Here is a 19,830-nt window from a genome sequence, read left to right as displayed (position 1 = left end):
GCCATGCCCATAGAGTACAATAGAGTCGCAAAGTACTGGAGCGGCGATGAAGCCAATCCATGAACAGGCGTTTCCGAGCCGCGTGTGCTCCGAAAATAGTGAACCATTTGCGAACCCAACGGCATTTTGTAACACGGCGGCTTATGGAGAAATCAAGAACTGCTTGTGTTTTTTAGGTATTTCATAATTCAATCAGCATTAATTTTTGCAAATTTTGCTATTTAAAGGTAGTCAAAGCCATAATGAATCCATTGATGTATATTACTCCTGGATAATATTCATATTGGGATTTAATTTCTGACTTATACCAAGTGTGAACCAACCGGCATTTCTTATCACGGCGGCTTACGGGAAAAGCAACGACTGTCCGTGTTTTTTCGACATTTTTTAATTTCATCGATATTAATTTGTGCAAATTTTGCTATAATTAGATAGTCAAAGTCATAATGAATCCATTGATGTATATTACTCCTGGATAAAATTCATATAGGAATTTAATTTCTGACTTATACCAAGTGTGAACCAACCGGCATTTTTTTACACGGTGGCTTATGGAGAAATCAGCGACTGCTTGTGTTTTTTCGACTTTTTTTAATTCCATCGGTATTAATTTGTGCAAATTTTGCTTGAAATAGATATTCAAAGCCATAATGAATCCATTAATGTATGTTACTCCGAGATAATATTCATATATGGACTCAATTTCAGACTTATTACCGGCCTACTTATTTTAGCTGGTTCAGTGTGTGTCTAGCCGACGAACGGAGCCGAGTCGGGACTGTCGGGAGTGGGGAGCGCTGAGCGCGAGTCTCTGCGTATGCGTCATCGCTAGTCGCCGCACACTAGTCTCCGGAGAACTGGACAAAACAGCCTCGAAAAGTGACTTCATCGGCGATCCAGTACTTTGCGACTCTATTGTACTCTATGGCCATGCCATACGACATGTGATGCGCGCACATTTTGTGGGAGGTTAAATAATCCGGTTCAAGTCTTGTATGCACACGAGTGATGCATTGAAATTTTTTAAAATAATTTTTTGATGTAGTTTGTCGTTTGTTTGAATTTTACAATGGCGAAATATCGCAAAAGAATCAATTCCAAAGGAAAACGATGGGTCAAGGGTCAGAGCTCTAGCTCCAATCCAACGATTCAAAAGCATCGTGACTCCGCTAAATCCCGTTTTTTCTCGCAAAATTTAGGTAAGTCAACTCAGTCTTCTATTGACAATCGTTATGGGTTCTGACAAAACATGACATAAAGCTATATGTTACAATTTCATTTAATTTAATTAACATCAGAAGTAGAATGGAGCTGAATCAACTTTGTAGCCACAGAGAGTGCCCAGACCTATGAGACGCTTCTTTCCCCCTAGGCAAGTTTCACTTTGGAGGTGATAGGGTGCTTACTGAATCTCTTGGGTTTATTCCAGGTTCATTTGAAGTAAAGATCTGACAATTAAGCCTGATTCACCTGGTCTAACCTTTGATTGGACTAAAGCAGCTGAAAAGTTTAATGGAAGGTCGAACGTATCAAAATTTGATTCCATCCATCGGACTTTTGATCTAAATAATGGGCCTGTTGCACCAATTTTTTTTATTGCTTTAATCAAAAGAACTAAGGCTCCTGATGTCACATGAATTTTCCCAGAGTTTTTTGATCACTGGAAACCCCCCAAAAATCAATATTAAAACGCCTCAAAATTCGGATTTTCCAAAGGGTCACTTTAACGTGGTACTGGATCCGCCATACGTGTGACGTAAAATGGTTCGACAGACCTGGTCTTTTCATCACTTACAATGTATTTTCCCATAAGGAATTGGCAGCCACTTTTCAAATGCAAATATCGAGTCAATCTATGATTTTTTGAATAAAATGAAATTCAGAAATGGATTCCTCGTACGTTTAAATGGTTAGAATCCTCACTAGATGAATAAGAACTGATGGGATAAACCCCATTTTTCAGGAAGACTGTTGTCAATGGGCAATCGTTTACACCTGCTTAGTGATAACAGACATGGACACTAGCTCAATATTTAGCCATTTTCATGAGTTTTTACTTTTTTGTCACTATTTGGAGGTAAGTAAGTTTCTTTTGTAAATCAATTGTTCAGTGCGTTAGGATCATGTTAAAAGTTGTAATGGTACACATTGTTACTCATTAATTCAGAACACACCCCGGCAGTCCAACGCTAAGTAAAACCTGGATTTAGCGAGTCAGTTGTTATTCCTTTATATTTCACTCCTCAATGTTTCACTGAAGAGACCGAAATGATAGTATCAATCAGTGATGATAAAAAAAACTCTTATAAAACATTGGATCGCCCAACTAAATTTGGCAATAGCTGATGTGGCTTGGTTTCTCTCTGCTTAACGCAGCATATCTCTTTGAGAAAAAACTGTGCTCAAATGAACTTGTTCTCTATGTATTTAGATTTTCAGTTTTATACCGAATTCTAATGCAGGTGGCAGAACTACCAACTTTCTGTCCAAATGACTCGTGTGTCAAACCGCTCTCAGTTTGTATAGATATCAGTTGGGATACTGCATTCATTTGAAGATGTCATGTTCTATTTCAGGTGACACTGGTTTGACGCAAGAAGCAGTTAGGGAGCATGATGTTCTTACAGGAAATGCAATTGCAGAACAAATGGAAGAAGATGTCTCTTCAGCAGGAGGTTCTGTGTCAACTGGTTCTACTTTCAAAACGTTTGCTAGTGATTGGAGTGCTTGTTCCAACCCCTCTTTTAGTCGGTGAGTCATGACATCCTCCTATAATTGACCTATCTAAATAATCTTATTGACTGTAGTTAACCTTTATCACCTGATAAGTACCTACAAGGTCTACAAGGTTCGGAAAGTATCTGACTTTATTGATTATCTTGCCATCAATGGTTGTAGACCTGTGCGATTATGGATTTGTCAATTCGATTATGATTCGATTACGATTAATGAAATTAATCGCTATTACAACTAAAATCGGGAAAAAAGTGAAAAAGTGAAACAGAGCTCGATGATTTTTTTTCTTCCTTTTGACCAAAAACAAAGTTGTTTTTTGGTTTTCGTGACCAAAAATAAAGTTGAAGCAGGTAAGTATGTAAGTTCTCAAAGATATTTTTCAAAACAGTTTGAAAGCTGATGATTTTCCTCCAATATTTTTTTTTTTTTTTTTTTCTTCTTCCACTCGACGTTGACTCATTGTCTTATCTTTTTAAAAGATCCTTTCCACCCTAAATAAACTAGACCTCTTCCAGCTTTTTGGCCTAAGAAAGAAGAGAGAAGATCTTTCTAAAAGAGAAGCAAATGGAAGTAGGTAGCCTCTTAAAATAAGACCATTTAATTATTTAACTTTTTATATGATGCACTGCCAACCTCTCCAATCAAAAGTATCAGCACTGATGAGAAGAACCATCATCACCGACGTGAAATCGCGGCACAAATCTGATGGGGACATTTTCGCGGGGTAATCACTATTTTCAGTGCGAGTTTTTACCGCAAGAGGCTAGCAGCGCGCCACCGTACACGTGACTCAAATTCGAACAAAGGGGGCGGGAATTTCAAATTCAAAATGCGGCGCGAAACATTGAAGTCAAATTAATTGAATCAATCATGATAAATTTCTCAAACAGATAACGATTAACGTTTGATTAATCGCACAGGTCTATAATGATAAGAGGTTGGGGCTTGTTATTATCTTTGCGAGGACTCTCCTGAGTGCAGGTGCACAGCCGGATTATCACACATTTGTTATCGGTAAGTTGCTGCTTAATGTGTACTATTCTGCTGTAGTCATCGGATTTCGTTTTTCCTGAAAAAGAAGAAGTTGTCAAAAAGATCATCGCAGGGGACGAGTCTTGGGTCCCTCGACCCCGAGACAAAAGTGCAATCGTCAGATTGGATCGCACCTGGAACACCTCGTCTGAAGAAAGCTCAGAAGAGTTGCAGCAATGTGAAAACAATGTTGGCGGTCCTCTTCAATCATGAAGGTGTCGTCCATCATGAATACGCTACGCAAGGCTCTACAATCAATACAGAGAGCCACTGAGAAACTTTGTGTCACTAAAGGGGCCTTGCGGAGTGTATTCATGATGGACGACACCTTCATGATCAAAGACGACAGTCAACATTGTTTTTACATTGCTGCAACTTTTCCGAGCTTTCTTTGGGTGAAGTGTCCGAGGTGCTGTCCAAACTGACGATTGCTTTTTTTGTTTCAGGGTCACACTGATGGACCAAAGACTTGTCCCCTGTTATGATCTTCTTCATAACTTCTTCTTTTTAGGGGAAATGAAATCTGATGATTACAGCAGAATCGCACGCACTAAGCAGCAAATTTCTAACTACTGATTGAATGTGTGATAATCGGGCTGTGCACCTGCACTCAGAAGAGTCCTTTCAAAGATAATCCCAAGCCCCAACCTCTTATCAACTGTCGATGGCAAGATAAGAAACAAGGTCGGATACTCTATGGGCAGACCTAGTAACTCTACAACAATTGGTCAGAAATGCCATTGTTGAAATTTTGTGTTAGTAGACTGGATATGATTAGATGAAGCAGATAAAAATAGGAATGGAGTCACGTTATTAGTCAGTGTAATCAGTTGTGCTCTTTGTTGAGTCCATGTCACGCGGTTTCGACGAAAATCGATTGGCAACTTATAAGGTGCCTTCAATTTCTCGCCGACACCGCATGACAGGAAGGATGGCTTATAAAGGTGGTGCTAATTTCTTGATGGCATCGAACGACAGGATGGCTTTTGAAAGTCCCAAATTCGATTAGGTCCGTCTGTCAATCGATGACCCCCTCCTAAAAACAACTTTAAACTTGATCCAAAGAATGTGCGACGGTTTTAACCCAATGCCTAAGCCTATCAAAGTTAGCGCATGAGCGTCATTTTCGGTCCTAGTCCGGCAATCAGGAGTAAGATACGGCCTCTTGGGGAAAATTTCTCAAAAAATTTTTATTGAGTGGCTCTTTGGTATTTTTGGACACCGAATCGAAATTGTACGTTTGTGTGAAGACATTTCCACCACTTAAGCTGCATTTTTTGAAAAAACTACCCAAAAATTACCTAAAATTCCGTTTTTGCAAATATCTCACTTATGTTTTATTTTTTGATCAAAAATGTTATTTGCGATTAAAAGTACCTAAATTAAATTTTGAAAAGAGAATTTTATAATGAAAATGTCTTGTTTACCTATAAATTTTTTTATAAGACTGAAATTAAGTAAATCCGCTAGAGTGCGCTGAAAAAACAATCGAAGTTCAAATTTCGCGTTCCTTGCGCTTTTTCTGTGAATGAATTTTCTCAGAGCAACACTATAGGAACATACTTCATTATTGAACTTACAGAGTAGTAAAATTACTGTCGGAAGGTATTTTTTTATAATTTTATTTCATTTTGAACGTCATTGAAGAGTTTTTTTGAAGTCGCATCATACAAAAAGATGAACCGATCATCGACGGCGTCCCGGGGCCTTCTAATCATCACATATCACAAATCTTCCTCACTCGCATGGCGAGTCAAAAAACATAAATTTTCAAATTTCAAAATTATTTAGAGTTAAAGCTCCGTCTTGATACCAATAATAATAATAATAATAAAACTGCAGGGAGGACTGTCTATGGTCTGGGGTATTCACGCACCTCCAGTCCCGAGTCACTTTCTGAGCACTCCCTTTGTGCCAGGAAGTACTTCAATAAAAAAAAAAAACCCAACCCGGGGTGTAAGCAAACCGTGCCCATCGGGTCTCTTGGCATCGGGTGCTTCTGAAGGTGTCTACCCACGGTGCCCTGGGATACCGGGCGACCTCCCAGAGTACGTAGCCTTACCCGGCGAAGAGGCTGCCGGGCGGACCGTCCAAATCCTCCTCTACTCGTGGGAACAACATGGATTCCAGAAAAATTACTAAACAACGCAAGAACTCTCAAATCACCCTAGCGAATAGGGACAGAGATGAAGAGTTGAACAGACCAACAAACTCGAGAACAAACCGAGCGGACCCAAGAAATGTGCCTACAAACACGCCACAAACTCTCAGCCCGACTCAAGTACAACCTTTGAGTAGCCAGCCAGACTCTCAGCCATACCATACAAGGGCGCGAACAAAATGGAGCGAGGCAGAATACAAAGAAGTCATGTGGTGCTACCTCTACATCAAAGAAAGCACAGGCAGCTGCAACATGAAGTCCATTTACAATCTCTGGAGAAAGAGAAACCCAGCTACCCGTCCTTATATTGAAGCAAATAAACTTGCAACCCAACGCAGGTACATAGAGAACCAAAAGAAACTGAATGAGATGCAACTCTCCGAAATCAAAGCAGACGTCCGTCTCCACCTTGGACAGACATCTCAGACCCCAGAAAATGAGACAGAACATTCGCAAAGCAGCTCAGCCAACCAAAAAGATCCAGAGGATGAGGGAATATCGTCTCAAGTAGCCCAATCCTCACAAAGAATTAAATGGACTCAAGAAGAGTACAAAGAAGTCATGTGGTGTCACTGGTATACTAAAGAAGGTACAGGCTTTTGCAACATAAAGGAGACGTACGATTTATGGAGAGCTAGGAACCCTGACACCCGATTACACATCAATGCGAATAAACTAGCCACGCAGAGAAGATACATAGAAAACAAAAGGAAACTTAGCGATGAGCTGCTTGAAGAAATTAAAGCAGATGCTATTGCCACACTAGAAGCATCAACTGAGGAACATGCCGGAGAAGCCCCCCAAGTGGCACCTGATGCACTGGATGATATCCTATCCCAAGACATCCTAGCCGAGCTAAACATCTCAAACCAAGCGTCACAAACTCATCCTGGAAACCAGCAACCTACGAGCGATGAGCTGACAGAGACCAACCCTGAGCCGCTAGCCCCAACGCCAGAACCCAAGTCATCACAAAACGAAAAGCCAGAGTCACCAATTAGGAGACTCTACCAAGAAGTACTGGAGATGACCTTAGAGGAAAGAGAACCGATCAGAAAACTGAACGGCGCAAAAAAGGAGAAGGAAATCCTTGCACGGGCCAACAGTGAGGTGAAGACTATACTAGAAACTGAACAGGAATTGGACCTCTGGAAAATAAATTGCTTACTCTACGCGGCAGCTCTAACAGTCAGTGATGAAGCAAACAACCCAAGACCAGTAAAAAAGAACAACGCGAAAGAAACGAAACCCCTGTGGCAAAAAAGGATCGATAACAGAATAAAAGAGCTGAGATGCAACCTTTCAGTGTTAACTAATTTCAAGGAGACTAGCAAGTCTAACGAGAAGCCAATGACACAGCGAGTTAAATCAATACTAGAAAAATACACTGACGAAGGAGAAGAATACAATATTGACAATGTAACCGAGCAACTTAAACAACGCATATCAGTGTTCAGCCAAAGGATCAGGAGATACAAAAAACGATCTAACCAATATAGGGAAAATAGGATGTTTGTAACTAACTGTAAGAGCTTCTACAGAAAAATCAAAGGGGACGGAGCAGAAACTGGTGCAACCCCTAAGAAACAAGAAATAGAGGAGTTCTGGAAAGGAATTTACGAAACTCCCACAGAGCATAACACCGAAGCGGACTGGATTAAGGATCTAAACGTCGAACATCAGATGGAATGGACTCCCCTAAATGAGGCAGAAGTAGCGAATGTCTTAAAGAATCTTGCGAATTGGAAAGCACCCGGCCCAGACAAGATACAGAGCTTCTGGTACAAAAAAATGCACCCCATCCACAAGTATCTAACAACAGAATACATAAAACTACTGGGGGGAGAAGAGTTCCCACCTTGGTTAGCTAAAGGGTGCACGTACCTGATACCGAAAAACAAAGAAACAGCGAACCCAAAGAACTTCCGCCCGATCACTTGTCTTAACATTATGTACAAGATATACACCGCTTTAATGGCTGGCAAAACTTACAAGTATTTAGAAAGTGCTGAACTCCTCCCAATAGAGCAGAAAGGGTGCCGAAAAGGAGCAAATGGATGCTTAGATCAACTCCTTATATCCAAGACTGCCATTGAAGACTGCAAAAGGAGGAAGAAAAATCTATCCGTAGCATGGCTAGACTACCAAAAAGCCTTCGACAGCATGCCACATAGCTGGATCATACGAGCACTGGAAATAATGGGAGTCCACCCAAATCTAGTCAACGCGTGTAAGAACATGATGAAACACTGGGCAACTGTCATCCAACTGAACGGAAACGCGGGCCAAATCGTAACTTCGGAAATCAAAATCAGGCGTGGAATCTATCAAGGAGACGCATTCTCGCCCCTTCTGTTTTGCATAGGACTAATACCCCTATCGAAGAAGCTGAACGAACAACAGAATGGATACGACCTTGAGGATGGTTACAAACAACTGACACACCTTCTTTACATGGACGACTTGAAACTCTTCAGTAGCAATGAAACAAAGCTTCAACAACAGCTTAAAACAGTAAAAGAATTTAGTGACGATATCGGAATGAAATTCGGCCTGGATAAGTGCGCCAAAGTGACTTTCAAGAAAGGAAAGTTTTTTAAAGGTGAAAATGTAACCATCGACAATGAAACCAGCATCAGACAACTAGACCCTGGTGAAACTTACAAGTACCTGGGCATGGAAGAGAATTCAGGAGTGCAAAATACAACAGTCAAAGAGAAGGTCAAGAAAGAATACATCCGAAGAGTTAGGGCAGTATTAAAGACAGAGCTGTCAGCAAAAAATAAGATTTCGGCCATCGGAGCACTTGCAGTTCCCGTGCTTCAGTACGGATTTGCAATCCTAGACTGGAAGATGACAGAAATCCGAGCTCTGGACGTCAAAACAAGAAAATACCTGACAATGTACAAAATGCACCACCCATCCGCGGATGTTCACCGACTCTACGTCAGCAGAAAACTGGGAGGAAGAGGGTTGAGACAGATAGAAGCAGCGTACAAGTCCACAATTATCAGTACGAAATACTACCTGAGAAAGAAGAGAAATGAAGATCTGTTTCTTAAATCGGTACACGAGGCGGACACCCAGCTGAACACGCTACACTCGATTACCAAAAAAGCTGACAAGTTTGAAACTGAGTTAGAACAAAACTTTGAACAAACACCAGTTAAAAGCAGGAACCAAATAATCAAGAAGAAAATAGCCGAAACCTTAAGATCAAAATGGACCGAAAAGAACATGCACGGTCAGTACCCTCGCTTACTGGAAGAAGACAGAGTCGAAAGCACTCTTTCAACCATGTGGCTGAGCAAAGGAGCATTAAAAGGAGAAACCGAAAGCCTAATTGCAGCAGCCCAAGACCAGGCTCTTAACACTAGGTACCGAGATCGGAAAATACACGGCAGAGCCCGAGACAGTAAGTGTAGAATTTGCCATCAGCACGAGGAAACTATAGATCACATAATATCGGCGTGCCCGATCCTTGCCAAAAAGGACTACATAGAACGGCATGACAGAGTGTGCACCCATCTCCATCATAACCTGTGCAAAGAGTACAATATAGCAGTCGAAACAAACTGGTACGAGCACAAGCCAAAAGCTATCACAGCAACGGATGATGGGCAAACAACTATCATATGGAATGTTCCTGTCAGAACTGATAGGACGGTTCCGAACAACAGGCCTGACATCATACTGCGAAAAAGGGGGCAAACTTGCTTGCTTATCGACGTGTCAATCCCAGCGGATAGGAACATATCATTGAAGGAAGCCGAAAAAAGACTCAAGTATAAAGACTTAGAAATCGAGATAAGTAGAATGTGGAAAACGGACACGAAAGTCATACCCTTCGTAATCGGCGCGACGGGAGCAGTCTCGAAAGAATGGAAGAAATTTAAGGAAGAAATCCCTGGGAAGCACTCTCTTGTCACAGCTCAGAAAGCAGCAATCCTCGGAACTGCTAGGATACTGAGGAAAGTCTTAAGTTGAAAACCTTAACCAAAGAATCCATACTCATTTGTTCCCCCACAACCTAAACCCCTACCCCACCATCATCGACGAGAAGCAACCTCTGGGTGGGCGTCTTAGGACACAGCTCTCACCCCGGTTACTGCAAACCTTATCGTCGGCTGTAAATTGGCCATTCATAGCCAAGTTAACACCGGCCTCAACCCACTATACTCTCTCTACCAATGAGCATTGTTTGCTCACGTAAAGAGAGCCCAACTACCCAGCAAAGCTGGAGATAACTTCGCATATAAATAATAATAATAATAATAAAAACACCCCTACCGCCTACCACCTCAGGAAAGAAACCTTTAGGCAGGCGTCCTCCAGACACCTACCCTGCCTCGGTTCCTAAAACAGGTATCCTAGTCCATGACGAGCCACCCCCCAAGGGGGAGTGAAATAACCACCACCCGGCCACCCAAACCACAAACAGCCCTCATACCTAGGAGCATTGTTTGCCCCTGTGTGAGGGCTTAAAGCAACCCAGCAAAGCTGGTGACAGCAGTGAACATGAAAAATAATAATAATAATAATTTATTGTTTCTTTTGATTTAAAACAAAAGATTACAAAGTCAAAGTAAAAATTGTTATAAATCTAATATACATAATTTACTCTAAATATTCATCAATACTATAGAATACATTCTCCTTACAAAATGTATCTACTCTTCTTTTGAAGGTGCTTCTCTCTTCAATTTCTTTAATATATCTAGGGAGTTTGTTGTATATCTTTGAGCAATTGTATTTGGGCCCTTTGGAAATCATTCCTTTTGGTATCTCTGATATACTTATGTCCACCTCATTTCTACCTCTATAGTTCTCTTTTTCTCTATTAAATTCGAAGTAGTGCTTATTTCTATTTACAAACAAAACTGACTCCCTTATATAAATATTGTATACAGTCATTAATTCATTTTCTTTGAATATCAGTTTACATGTTTCTCTTTTTTTAAGTCCAAAAATGTTACGAAGTACTCTTTTCTGAAGTTTAAATACTCTATCAACTCCTTTCGAGTTTCCCCAGAACATTATCCCATATCTTATCGTCGAGTAGATGAAGGCATAATAAAGCTTAATCAAATCAGCTCTGTTTAGTAAATGTCTTAGTCTATTTATTGCATAGCTGTAGGATCCTAGTTTTTTTACTATCGCGTCTATATGCTCATTCCATTCAATATTTTCCTGTATTATTAGTCCTAGTACTTTGTGTTTATTCACCCTTTCGATTTCACCCAGTGGTTGGCTGTCTTTCCATTGAATCAAGTTCACTTCGTGCTTTCCGTTTTTGCCGAATAGCATGTATACTGATTTTTCCGTGCTGAATGACTGCGACATGGCTGAATATAGTTCTCTTAGATTAATTACATCCTTCTTTACTGATTTCCAGTCTTCCTCGTTTTTTAGTTGTTTGAAAACCACTGTTTTGTCATCTACATAATCCACAGCCGAGCCACTCATTAGTACATTATTTACATACATTACATAGATTATAAATAAAAGCGGCCCTAAGATACTACCCTGGGGGACTCCATATTCGTTTAATAATTTCATTGAGATGTACGTTTTTCCTTCTACTTTAACTTCAGCCACTGATGTAAATATGACCGTAAGACACTGCCCGCTTTTCCTCTTATGCCTACTTTCTTCAAAATTTTTAACAGCAAGTCTCTATCAACTAAGTCAAACGCTTTTGTTAGATCACAAAACACTGCTAGATTTGGGTGTTGTAAATCATCCTGTGTAATTTCGTCTAATATCTCAAACAAAGCTTCCGTCGTTGAGCAGTGTTTCCTGTAACCAAACTGCTTCCTGCAAAAGATCCTATGTTTTTCTAGGAACTTCTATACCCTTTTATAAATTAATTTTTCAAATATTTTGGAGAAATTAGGCAGCAGTGCTAGTGGCCTGTAGTTACTGTACTCTGAGGGTTCTCCTTTCTTGTAGATTGGAAATAATTTTTGCAATTTTTAAGGCAGATGGGTACTGCCCACATTCTATCATGAGATTGAAAACTCTCGCTATTATTTCACGTGTGTGTATGACTGATTTTTTTATTATCTGGATGGGGATTTGATCTTCACCCACTGAACTTTTATTTTTCAGTTCATTTATAATGGTCTCCACTTCATAGATATCCGTTGGATGTAGTACACATGTATTTTCTATTCTAGGTACTACTGCTAGTGGATCTAGATTGCTTTTGATGAGAGTAATCCTTTCTTTTATCGTCGTTGAAAATTTATTGTATTCATTCATTATTTCATGCGGTGGTATTTCATTCCTATTTAAAATAAAATTATTTTTACTTTTTTCTTTAAAATTTGAGTTTCTCTTCACTTGATCCCACAGAGTTTTTGACGGATTTTTACTATTGTTGATTGCTTTTTGAATATGCTCCGACTTTTTTCTTTGTAATAATGTCAAGTATTTTCTTTGAAAACTTTTAAAACTTTCATTGGCCTCTTCTGAGTCATTTGCGTATCTTTGTAGTATCAATAGCCATTCTCTTGCCTCCTTCACTTCAGAGTCTATCCAAGTTTTCCTTTTTCTGTTAACTTTCTTCCATGGAAAAGATTGTTCATAGATGCTTTTAAACATCTTTGCAAAATCACTGTAGAGATCATCTGGGTTTTCATAGTATCCATTCCTAATTTTCTTTAGCGCTAAGAGGTTCCATTGAAAGTTTTCAAAGTTTTCAATACTGAAATTCCTTACTCTACACATTTCTCCTGCTTTGTTAAATTTTACTCCTTTGAGTGTTAATACTAGTGCTTTGTGGTCCGAGAGAGCAGGTTCCATCACTCTGACTCTAGTTTCTTCTATATTAGTAATGATGTTATCCAAACAAGCATTCGATTTTATCCTCGTCACCTCCTCGACTAAAATTTCCAGATTGTTAGTTGCAATTAGTTCTAGCAGTCCCTTGCTCTCTTTAACCACTTGCTTACAATTAAAATTAAAATCACCACATAAGATTAATTTTCCTGTCTTGTTTCCCAATTCATCCACTAATTCCGCGATAACAGCAGAAAACTTTTCAATGCTTTCTTTGGTTGTATTAGGTACTCTATAAATGTTTATTATTATTATGTTCTGGGTTATACAGTGTACTGCCGTAAGTTCTAATTCTCCCTCCCTTGAATATTTACTTATATCTATTACTCTTAAGTCAATCGCATACGCTTCATTAACTAAAATTGCCACTCCTCCATAAGAAACTCCGTTTTTTGCAGGTTTTCTACAAAATGTAGTAATATAGCTGTATCCTGGCAGTGTTACGCATTTGTTTTCCCCTAGCCAGTGTTCTGCTACACATAATATTTTTGGCTTTACTTCATTCAAGAACACTTCCAGTTTCTCTATCTTTTTGGTTATCGATCTTATATTTATAAATACCAGAAATGTTTCCTCTTTTACACTTGATAACATTTCAGTCTCCTTAACATTAAACAGAGTCCTATTCACTTCTGACATAACATCACCATTACTATGCAGAAAAATATTTTTTTCTTTGTCATAGTCTACTCGTTTAAATTAATTACTTCACAGATCTTATCTATAATTCGCTTTTTCGCCTTCATGTTTCTATGTATGCCATCTTTACAATATCCTCTTGCTATATCAGTCTTCGAGCAAATTGTTTGACAGTTTTTATTTTTTAAAGCAATCCTGTCCAGCCCAATATTGAATTGGTAAATAACATTATTCAAATTGTCCGATAATGGGACCTTTTTATATGGAATATCAAGTAGTATTATGTTGGTTTCATTATGTTTTTTCACAAAGTTATTTAGCATTTCCAATACATGCCTACTCCTTTTTTCATCATAATATAGATCATTAGCACCAGCTGATATAATAAGGTAGTCGTGTTTCGTCAGCTCTGGTATTGACGTCTCTAGAATTTGGTTTGCAAAAGCACCTGGTTTTATGGTTGCCTCAACTTCCATGTTACTAGTATTAAATTGAAGTAACTTTCCCATATCCCTAGCGAGACTAGCTCCTATTATTATTAATTTTTTTGGTACATTTAAATTAAAAGATTTTTCTTCGAACAGTTCCTTATACATTTTTGAACTTTCATAAATATCTTCCACAGATTCTATTCTATTCGTATTTTCTTTCTTTTTACCCTTGCTTTTTTGTTCACTTAGTGCTTTGTTCTTCCTCACTAGTCTTTTAATCTTTGAATTTGCAACTTTTAATTCCTCAAGCATTTTCTCAATATTATTTACTTTTTGAATGTGCTTTTTAATTTCATTTTCCTTATTTTTCAACTGATTTCTAAATGCTTTTATCTCATCTCTCAATGTTTTTTTCTTCTCCCCTAATTTCGAATTTTCCTGTGACAATAACATTGATATGTTCTTGGTCTTCATCAACTCATTACTTAGAGCATCTCTTTGTACTACTAAATCAAGCTCAAGATCAGTTTGAGTTCCTATAGAAATCATTACAGGTTTGTCACTACATTGTATTGAAAGTGAGTTGAGTAGTGATTTTCGCTCGTCCAACACCTTAGGTGTTTGTGTTGCTTGAGGTGTCTTGTTTTTTCAGGAACTTGATGTTGCGAGACGTCACGGTGCTCAGTCCTACTCAGGGTTTCATTACGCATTTGGTCACCAGAGGTCGTTGCTTTAGTTCCCAAACTGCATAGAGAAAAAAAAGGAGGTGTTTGCATTTCGGGCATCTTGGAATTTTTTGATGACTTGATGACGTAGGTGGGTACAGTGTGAAGGGGACGTCCCTGTACCCAGCTGTACCCACCTACGTCATCAAGTCATCAAAATATTCCAAGATGCCCGAAATGCAAACACCTCCTTTTTTTTCTCTATGCCCAAACTGATGTGAGCCGTAGCACTCTTCAGGGAAAAGAAAGAAATTATCGGGTGCTGCGTTTACAGTTTGAGTCAATAAAACATCACATAATTATAGCTTTTTTTGCATATTTCACCGCACTTTTTGAACATGGTAAAAATCGGCTAGATCCCTCATTTTTGGATTCGTATCTAACACTAAGCACTACTTATAGGGTCAACTTTTTGTTGCCTTGCCAATTCCCACAAAAAAATCGATAAAAATAGCTGAAAAGTCGTTAAAAATCGTGTTTTCATACCTTAGTACGGGCACCTTGGAGTCACAAATACTTCCTTTGACAAAATAATTCTAACTTTCCTCATCCGCCATATGAAGAGTCCCTGTTTTTCATCACTTGTTTTCAGTGATTTTGCAAAGCAGCAAAAATTTGTTTCTTGTCTTTCAGAGACTCGTCTTTTAATAGGTTATAATTACAGGGTGTATAAGAATCATTCTGCCAAGAGACGTATTTGTGCCTCTAAGGAGTTTCTAGTAGGGTCAAAAAACACCGATTCTTATAGACATTTCAGCGATATTCGCCAAATTTTTCTAATTGACTCTGCAAGCACGCATAAAGGAGCCTTAAATTTTTGAAGAATCTTTTTTATGGTAGGTGAAGAATTTTGGGTTCAAAATTGACCTGAAAATCTATAGTGTTAAGTTAAAGTCGTCAAAAATCCAGTGTTTCTGCTTTGACACCGTCTCCCTCGCAGGCACAAAAACATCCTTTGGCAAAATACTTCTTGTACTCTCTTTATCTGTACTATGAACAGAATCCGCGCTAATAATAGCCCATTTTTTTAAAACTTGCCTTGTCTCTAAAAAAATAGCGGAAATTTCCAAGATTTCCATCAAATCGAGCGATTCCATCTAAATATGATTTTACAATGGAGAAAAATTCCCTCACATCTTGAAAACTCGTATTTTATTGTAATCGATTAAGAAAGTGGTCCTTAAAACCCAGTAATTTATTTCATGCGTGTTGACTGAATCTTTTAGTACACTTCAATATACTAGTAGCAATTAACCGCAACCGTGCTTTTAGCCTTTTTAGGGGCAAGTGTTGGGGGCTGAACTAGCTTTCTTGGTCAGTAACTGCCCTTTTTACTTCTTTTTTTGTATCTATGCACTTGAATTTTTCTCTCATTCTTATTTCATTCTACCGAAGCCTGAACATCATTCAGGTCTTTGGAAAATTACATAGGCCATGGTATTTTTGCAGGATTGCAAATTCACAAAAAACCAGTGAAAAATCGGTATTATCAGAAAGTCAAACCCACTTGAGCATCGGGTCAAATTTCTCTAAGTCTAGCCAAATTTTGAGGAACCTATTTATTTAAATTAATGGAATGGTTCCAAACCGGACCTCCTTATATTTTGAATTTTTAGGCGTATCACAAAATGGCGGAATTTTGGGGGATTGTCTTTGAAATTCAAAACTTGAATCCTTTTGATTACCGGATTTAAACTATCCAATATCGCTCAATTTATTTTAAACTCATTTGTTTCCACGCAATCACCGATTGACCCTTGGACCTCCTTAGATTTCACCTTCTCTTTTTTTTCGGTTGTTGAAGCCGCACCCTAATAGCTCATGAAAGTGACCAATCATACAGCTCCAGTTTTACTATTGGCTCTATCTCGTCTTATCCACTCTTACCTTCTCTTTTCTGGTGGACAAACACAAAATTTCAACAATCAAGCTACAGTCTTGCTGGTTTCAGAATCATTTTCTGATTGTTAAAACTTTAAGGATAGCCAAAAACAATAAGACCTGTTCAAAAGCTGAGTTCATACTTACGACCAATATGAAGAGATACATCTTTTCTCAAAAAAACATGGTGTCAGGCAACGGCACTGGCACGGTATTGTATACTATGGTCTCTTTTACCTTCCATCCATCAGTTTTTCACACATTAGTACTAGTTGCATAGGCGTAGCTAGGTCATTTTGCTGGGGAGGGCCTGGCCCCCAACCTCCGGGGGGTCTGGGAGGTATGAAATACCCTCCAGCTCAGTGGGGGGTCTGGAAAATTTTTGAAATTTTAACTCTACTTGAGCGCATCTCGAAGCAGTTGTGGCGCTAATCTTCCTTCAATTTCTGCCCAAAAATCTCCCAGTTTTATGCACTTTAAGGTTCCCGAAAATCGTTGAAATTTTAACTCTATTTGAGCGCATCTCGAGACACTTGTGGCGCTAATCTTCCTTCAATTTCTGCCTAAAAATCACTTAGTTTTTTGCATTTTAAGGTTAAATTACTTTGATATTGTTGCATTCAACAGGTTTTTCAATTTGTAGGCATCCTCTAACGGGCCACGGCGACAGAGACTTACCGTAGAATAAGTTGTTTAACCAACATCCAGAATTTCTAGGGGGAGCCAGATGATACTATATCCAACTCTAGGGGGGCCAGCCCCCCCCCCCCCCGGACCCCCCTTCCTACGCCTCTGAATAGTGGCTCCACTTATGACCTATCAGTCAAGTAGTGTCATCTGTGTTTTTAAGGAGGAAATTCTAGTTCTGGGATAAATAAGGGTTATCAGGAAAGCAGCAATATTTCTTTTAGCTTATTCCGTTTTTAAAATTTTTATAACAAATTTTGTGTTGCTTCAGGTTCCTGAAAGTTTTTAGAGGAGATATGGAACTGCACAAGAATATGCTTGCCGTTCTTGCTGCTATTGCTGATGTCATCAAAGCAGAAGGAGGGAGTGAATCTTCAACGGAATATTTTGCAGCTTTAGTGAGTCCTATTATCTTTATCCTCAGAAGAGCCATATTGAATTGAGTGTTTTACAAATTTACTCACGGATGTAAAAAGTTCTTTGCCTTCACATTTTTTTAGACTCCCTCCACATTGATGTCTACATAAGAATGCGCACATCACTATTTCCTGGGCACAAAAGAGTATGTTACACAGTTTCCTTTGAAGGAAGTAATAGTACTTTCCTTCCCAAAAAATAATGCCTTGACTCCTCTCCTCTACGAAAAGTAGCGCATTCATACCAAAAAATAATACTGCAGTTTATAACTGAAAAATCCCAAATGCCTTCTGCGCTTACATTTTTTCCCTTTTTCAGATGCCCTGGCTAGGGTGGAACAAAAAAATCGAATTTCGTGGGGGAAGTGGGTCTCAATGAAAAAAGTTGTCAAATGGGCCCAATATGAAGTTCAAGAAATTTCGTCGCATAAAATTGACCCTCTCCCTCCCCGTAGTGGCCTTAAAAGCCTAAATCATCAGTATAAGATTTCAAGGTTTCAGATATATCATTCTCAAAAGATTTTAAAAAATTGTGACTCTTTGGGGACAATATTTCTTCCATTTTGTCGTTTGATGAACGGGCAACGCACAGTTTTCAAAAAAATGTGTATTTATTTCAGTGAAAATATGTGATTTATTTCAGATTCAGTTTTATGGATGAAATCATCATTATCTTAGAAAACCTCTCCATTCTAACAAAATATTTTTCTCAATTTCATATACACTTGTGAATCATTCCCTGGTCTTCCTCATAAGCATTGCTGCTAGCTATGGAAATTCCTGTCGCTCCTGTTCTTGCACCGGAAAAGTCGAAACGGCCGCGCGGCGCAACAGCTTCATCCGCGGTGCGCGGGAGCGCTTTGCCTACGCTTTTATGGGTTAACCGTTTTAATTACACCAAAACGGACGAAATTTTAGTCCTGGGAGTCGTAAATTGTCAAAATCTATTCATTTACCCACCATTTTACCAAATAAGTATCTCGATGCATCCTCAAAGGGTGCCCGTGTGGCAATTTTATCTCATAAATACGAGCAAATTGTGCGTTACGCGTTCATGATATGACAAAATGGACGAAATATTGTCCCTACAGAATTGCAACTTTTGAAAATCATTCGAAAATGATATATCTGAAACCTTGAAATCTCATCCTGAAGATTTAGGCTTTTAGGGCCACTATGGGTCAGTAGGGGGTCCAATTAATCTGACGAAATTTCTTGCACTTCATGTATTGGGCTCATTTGACAACTCTTTTTCATTGAGATCAGCTTCCCCCGCAAAATTCGATTTTTTCACTCCACCCCAGCCCTGTCATATTTCCTGCGATCGGCCGATTAAGCACTTTCTTCATCCCTGTATTTACTTCTTCCAGTATCATGACACCTCAAATTCAGAATCATGAATTTTTTTTCATTGTGGTACTAATCTAGTTAGCTCTTTCAATCCCTCCTTTTCTACTACTAAATAACTGTGTTTCTTTTTTGACAGCTTTAATACAAATAATCCCACCTATCCCACATATAATAGTTACCCGACCTGTGTCGTCAATTCTTTCGTTCACGATAACTATCGTTAGATTTACGTTAGCTGATTCAAACTTTGTAATTTTGTCCATTTTGGTCCTATGAAGAACTGTATAGATTTTCGGTTAAATCGCATTTACCGTTTACTTATAAACGGTAATTAACGTAAGTGCCCCACTTACGCTGTTTTCCACTAAACTGTTTTTAGGAAAGTTCCATTCCTTGGTTTCCTTGGTAACCTTTGCTTGCTATCAGCTGATGTTTTATTTCCATTTCCCGGCTAAGTCAGCGGATTCTATACTTCCTGTTTTTTTTTTTTTTTTTTTTTTTTTTTTCTTTCCTTCTAATAAATCATAGCTAGGTTAGTTCTAATTTCTTGCCAGCATTTATTCTACCTCGAGCCCCCCCTCCCAGCTCATTTTTCTAACTCCTGCAGCCCCCCCCCCCCCCCGCTCATTTTATTTATATTTTTTTTCTTATGGCATGCCTTGCTCCCCTACCACCATTTTTTGGGGGTTTCATTCATATAGATAAAATATTGTATTGTATATGGATCCTCGATATATCATTCGATATAAAGCAGGACAGACAGGGATAAATCGGAATTTATTGATATTTACCGGGATAAAAGGTAGGAATTTTAAGAAAAGGGGAACAATCAGTATGAAACGGGGTAGATAAGGATAAAACAGGGATAAGGATAGGTAGGGTTATCCCACCCTTCGATATATCCATCTGTGTTTATCGATCTTTGATAT

General features: G+C 38.9%; 1 protein-coding gene across 1 annotated transcript in view; it reads left to right on the top strand.

The window, feature by feature from the left end:
• Positions 1–18: 18 nt before the first annotated feature.
• Positions 19–19,830, top strand: part of LOC109031235 (RRP12-like protein) — a 75,374-nt gene continuing 55,562 nt past the window's right edge. Inside the window, exons 1-3 of the mRNA XM_019042643.2 lie at positions 19–1,199; positions 2,577–2,751; positions 17,407–17,533. Coding sequence (XP_018898188.2) covers positions 1,070–1,199; positions 2,577–2,751; positions 17,407–17,533 — 432 coding nt within the window. The 5' untranslated portion in view covers positions 19–1,069. The remainder of the gene's footprint in view (positions 1,200–2,576; positions 2,752–17,406; positions 17,534–19,830) is intronic.

This window comes from Bemisia tabaci, chromosome 4 (genome assembly GCF_918797505.1).
Source record: "Bemisia tabaci chromosome 4, PGI_BMITA_v3".
NCBI lineage: Eukaryota > Metazoa > Arthropoda > Insecta > Hemiptera > Aleyrodidae > Bemisia > Bemisia tabaci.
This window is presented reverse-complemented; position numbering and strand designations above follow the sequence as displayed.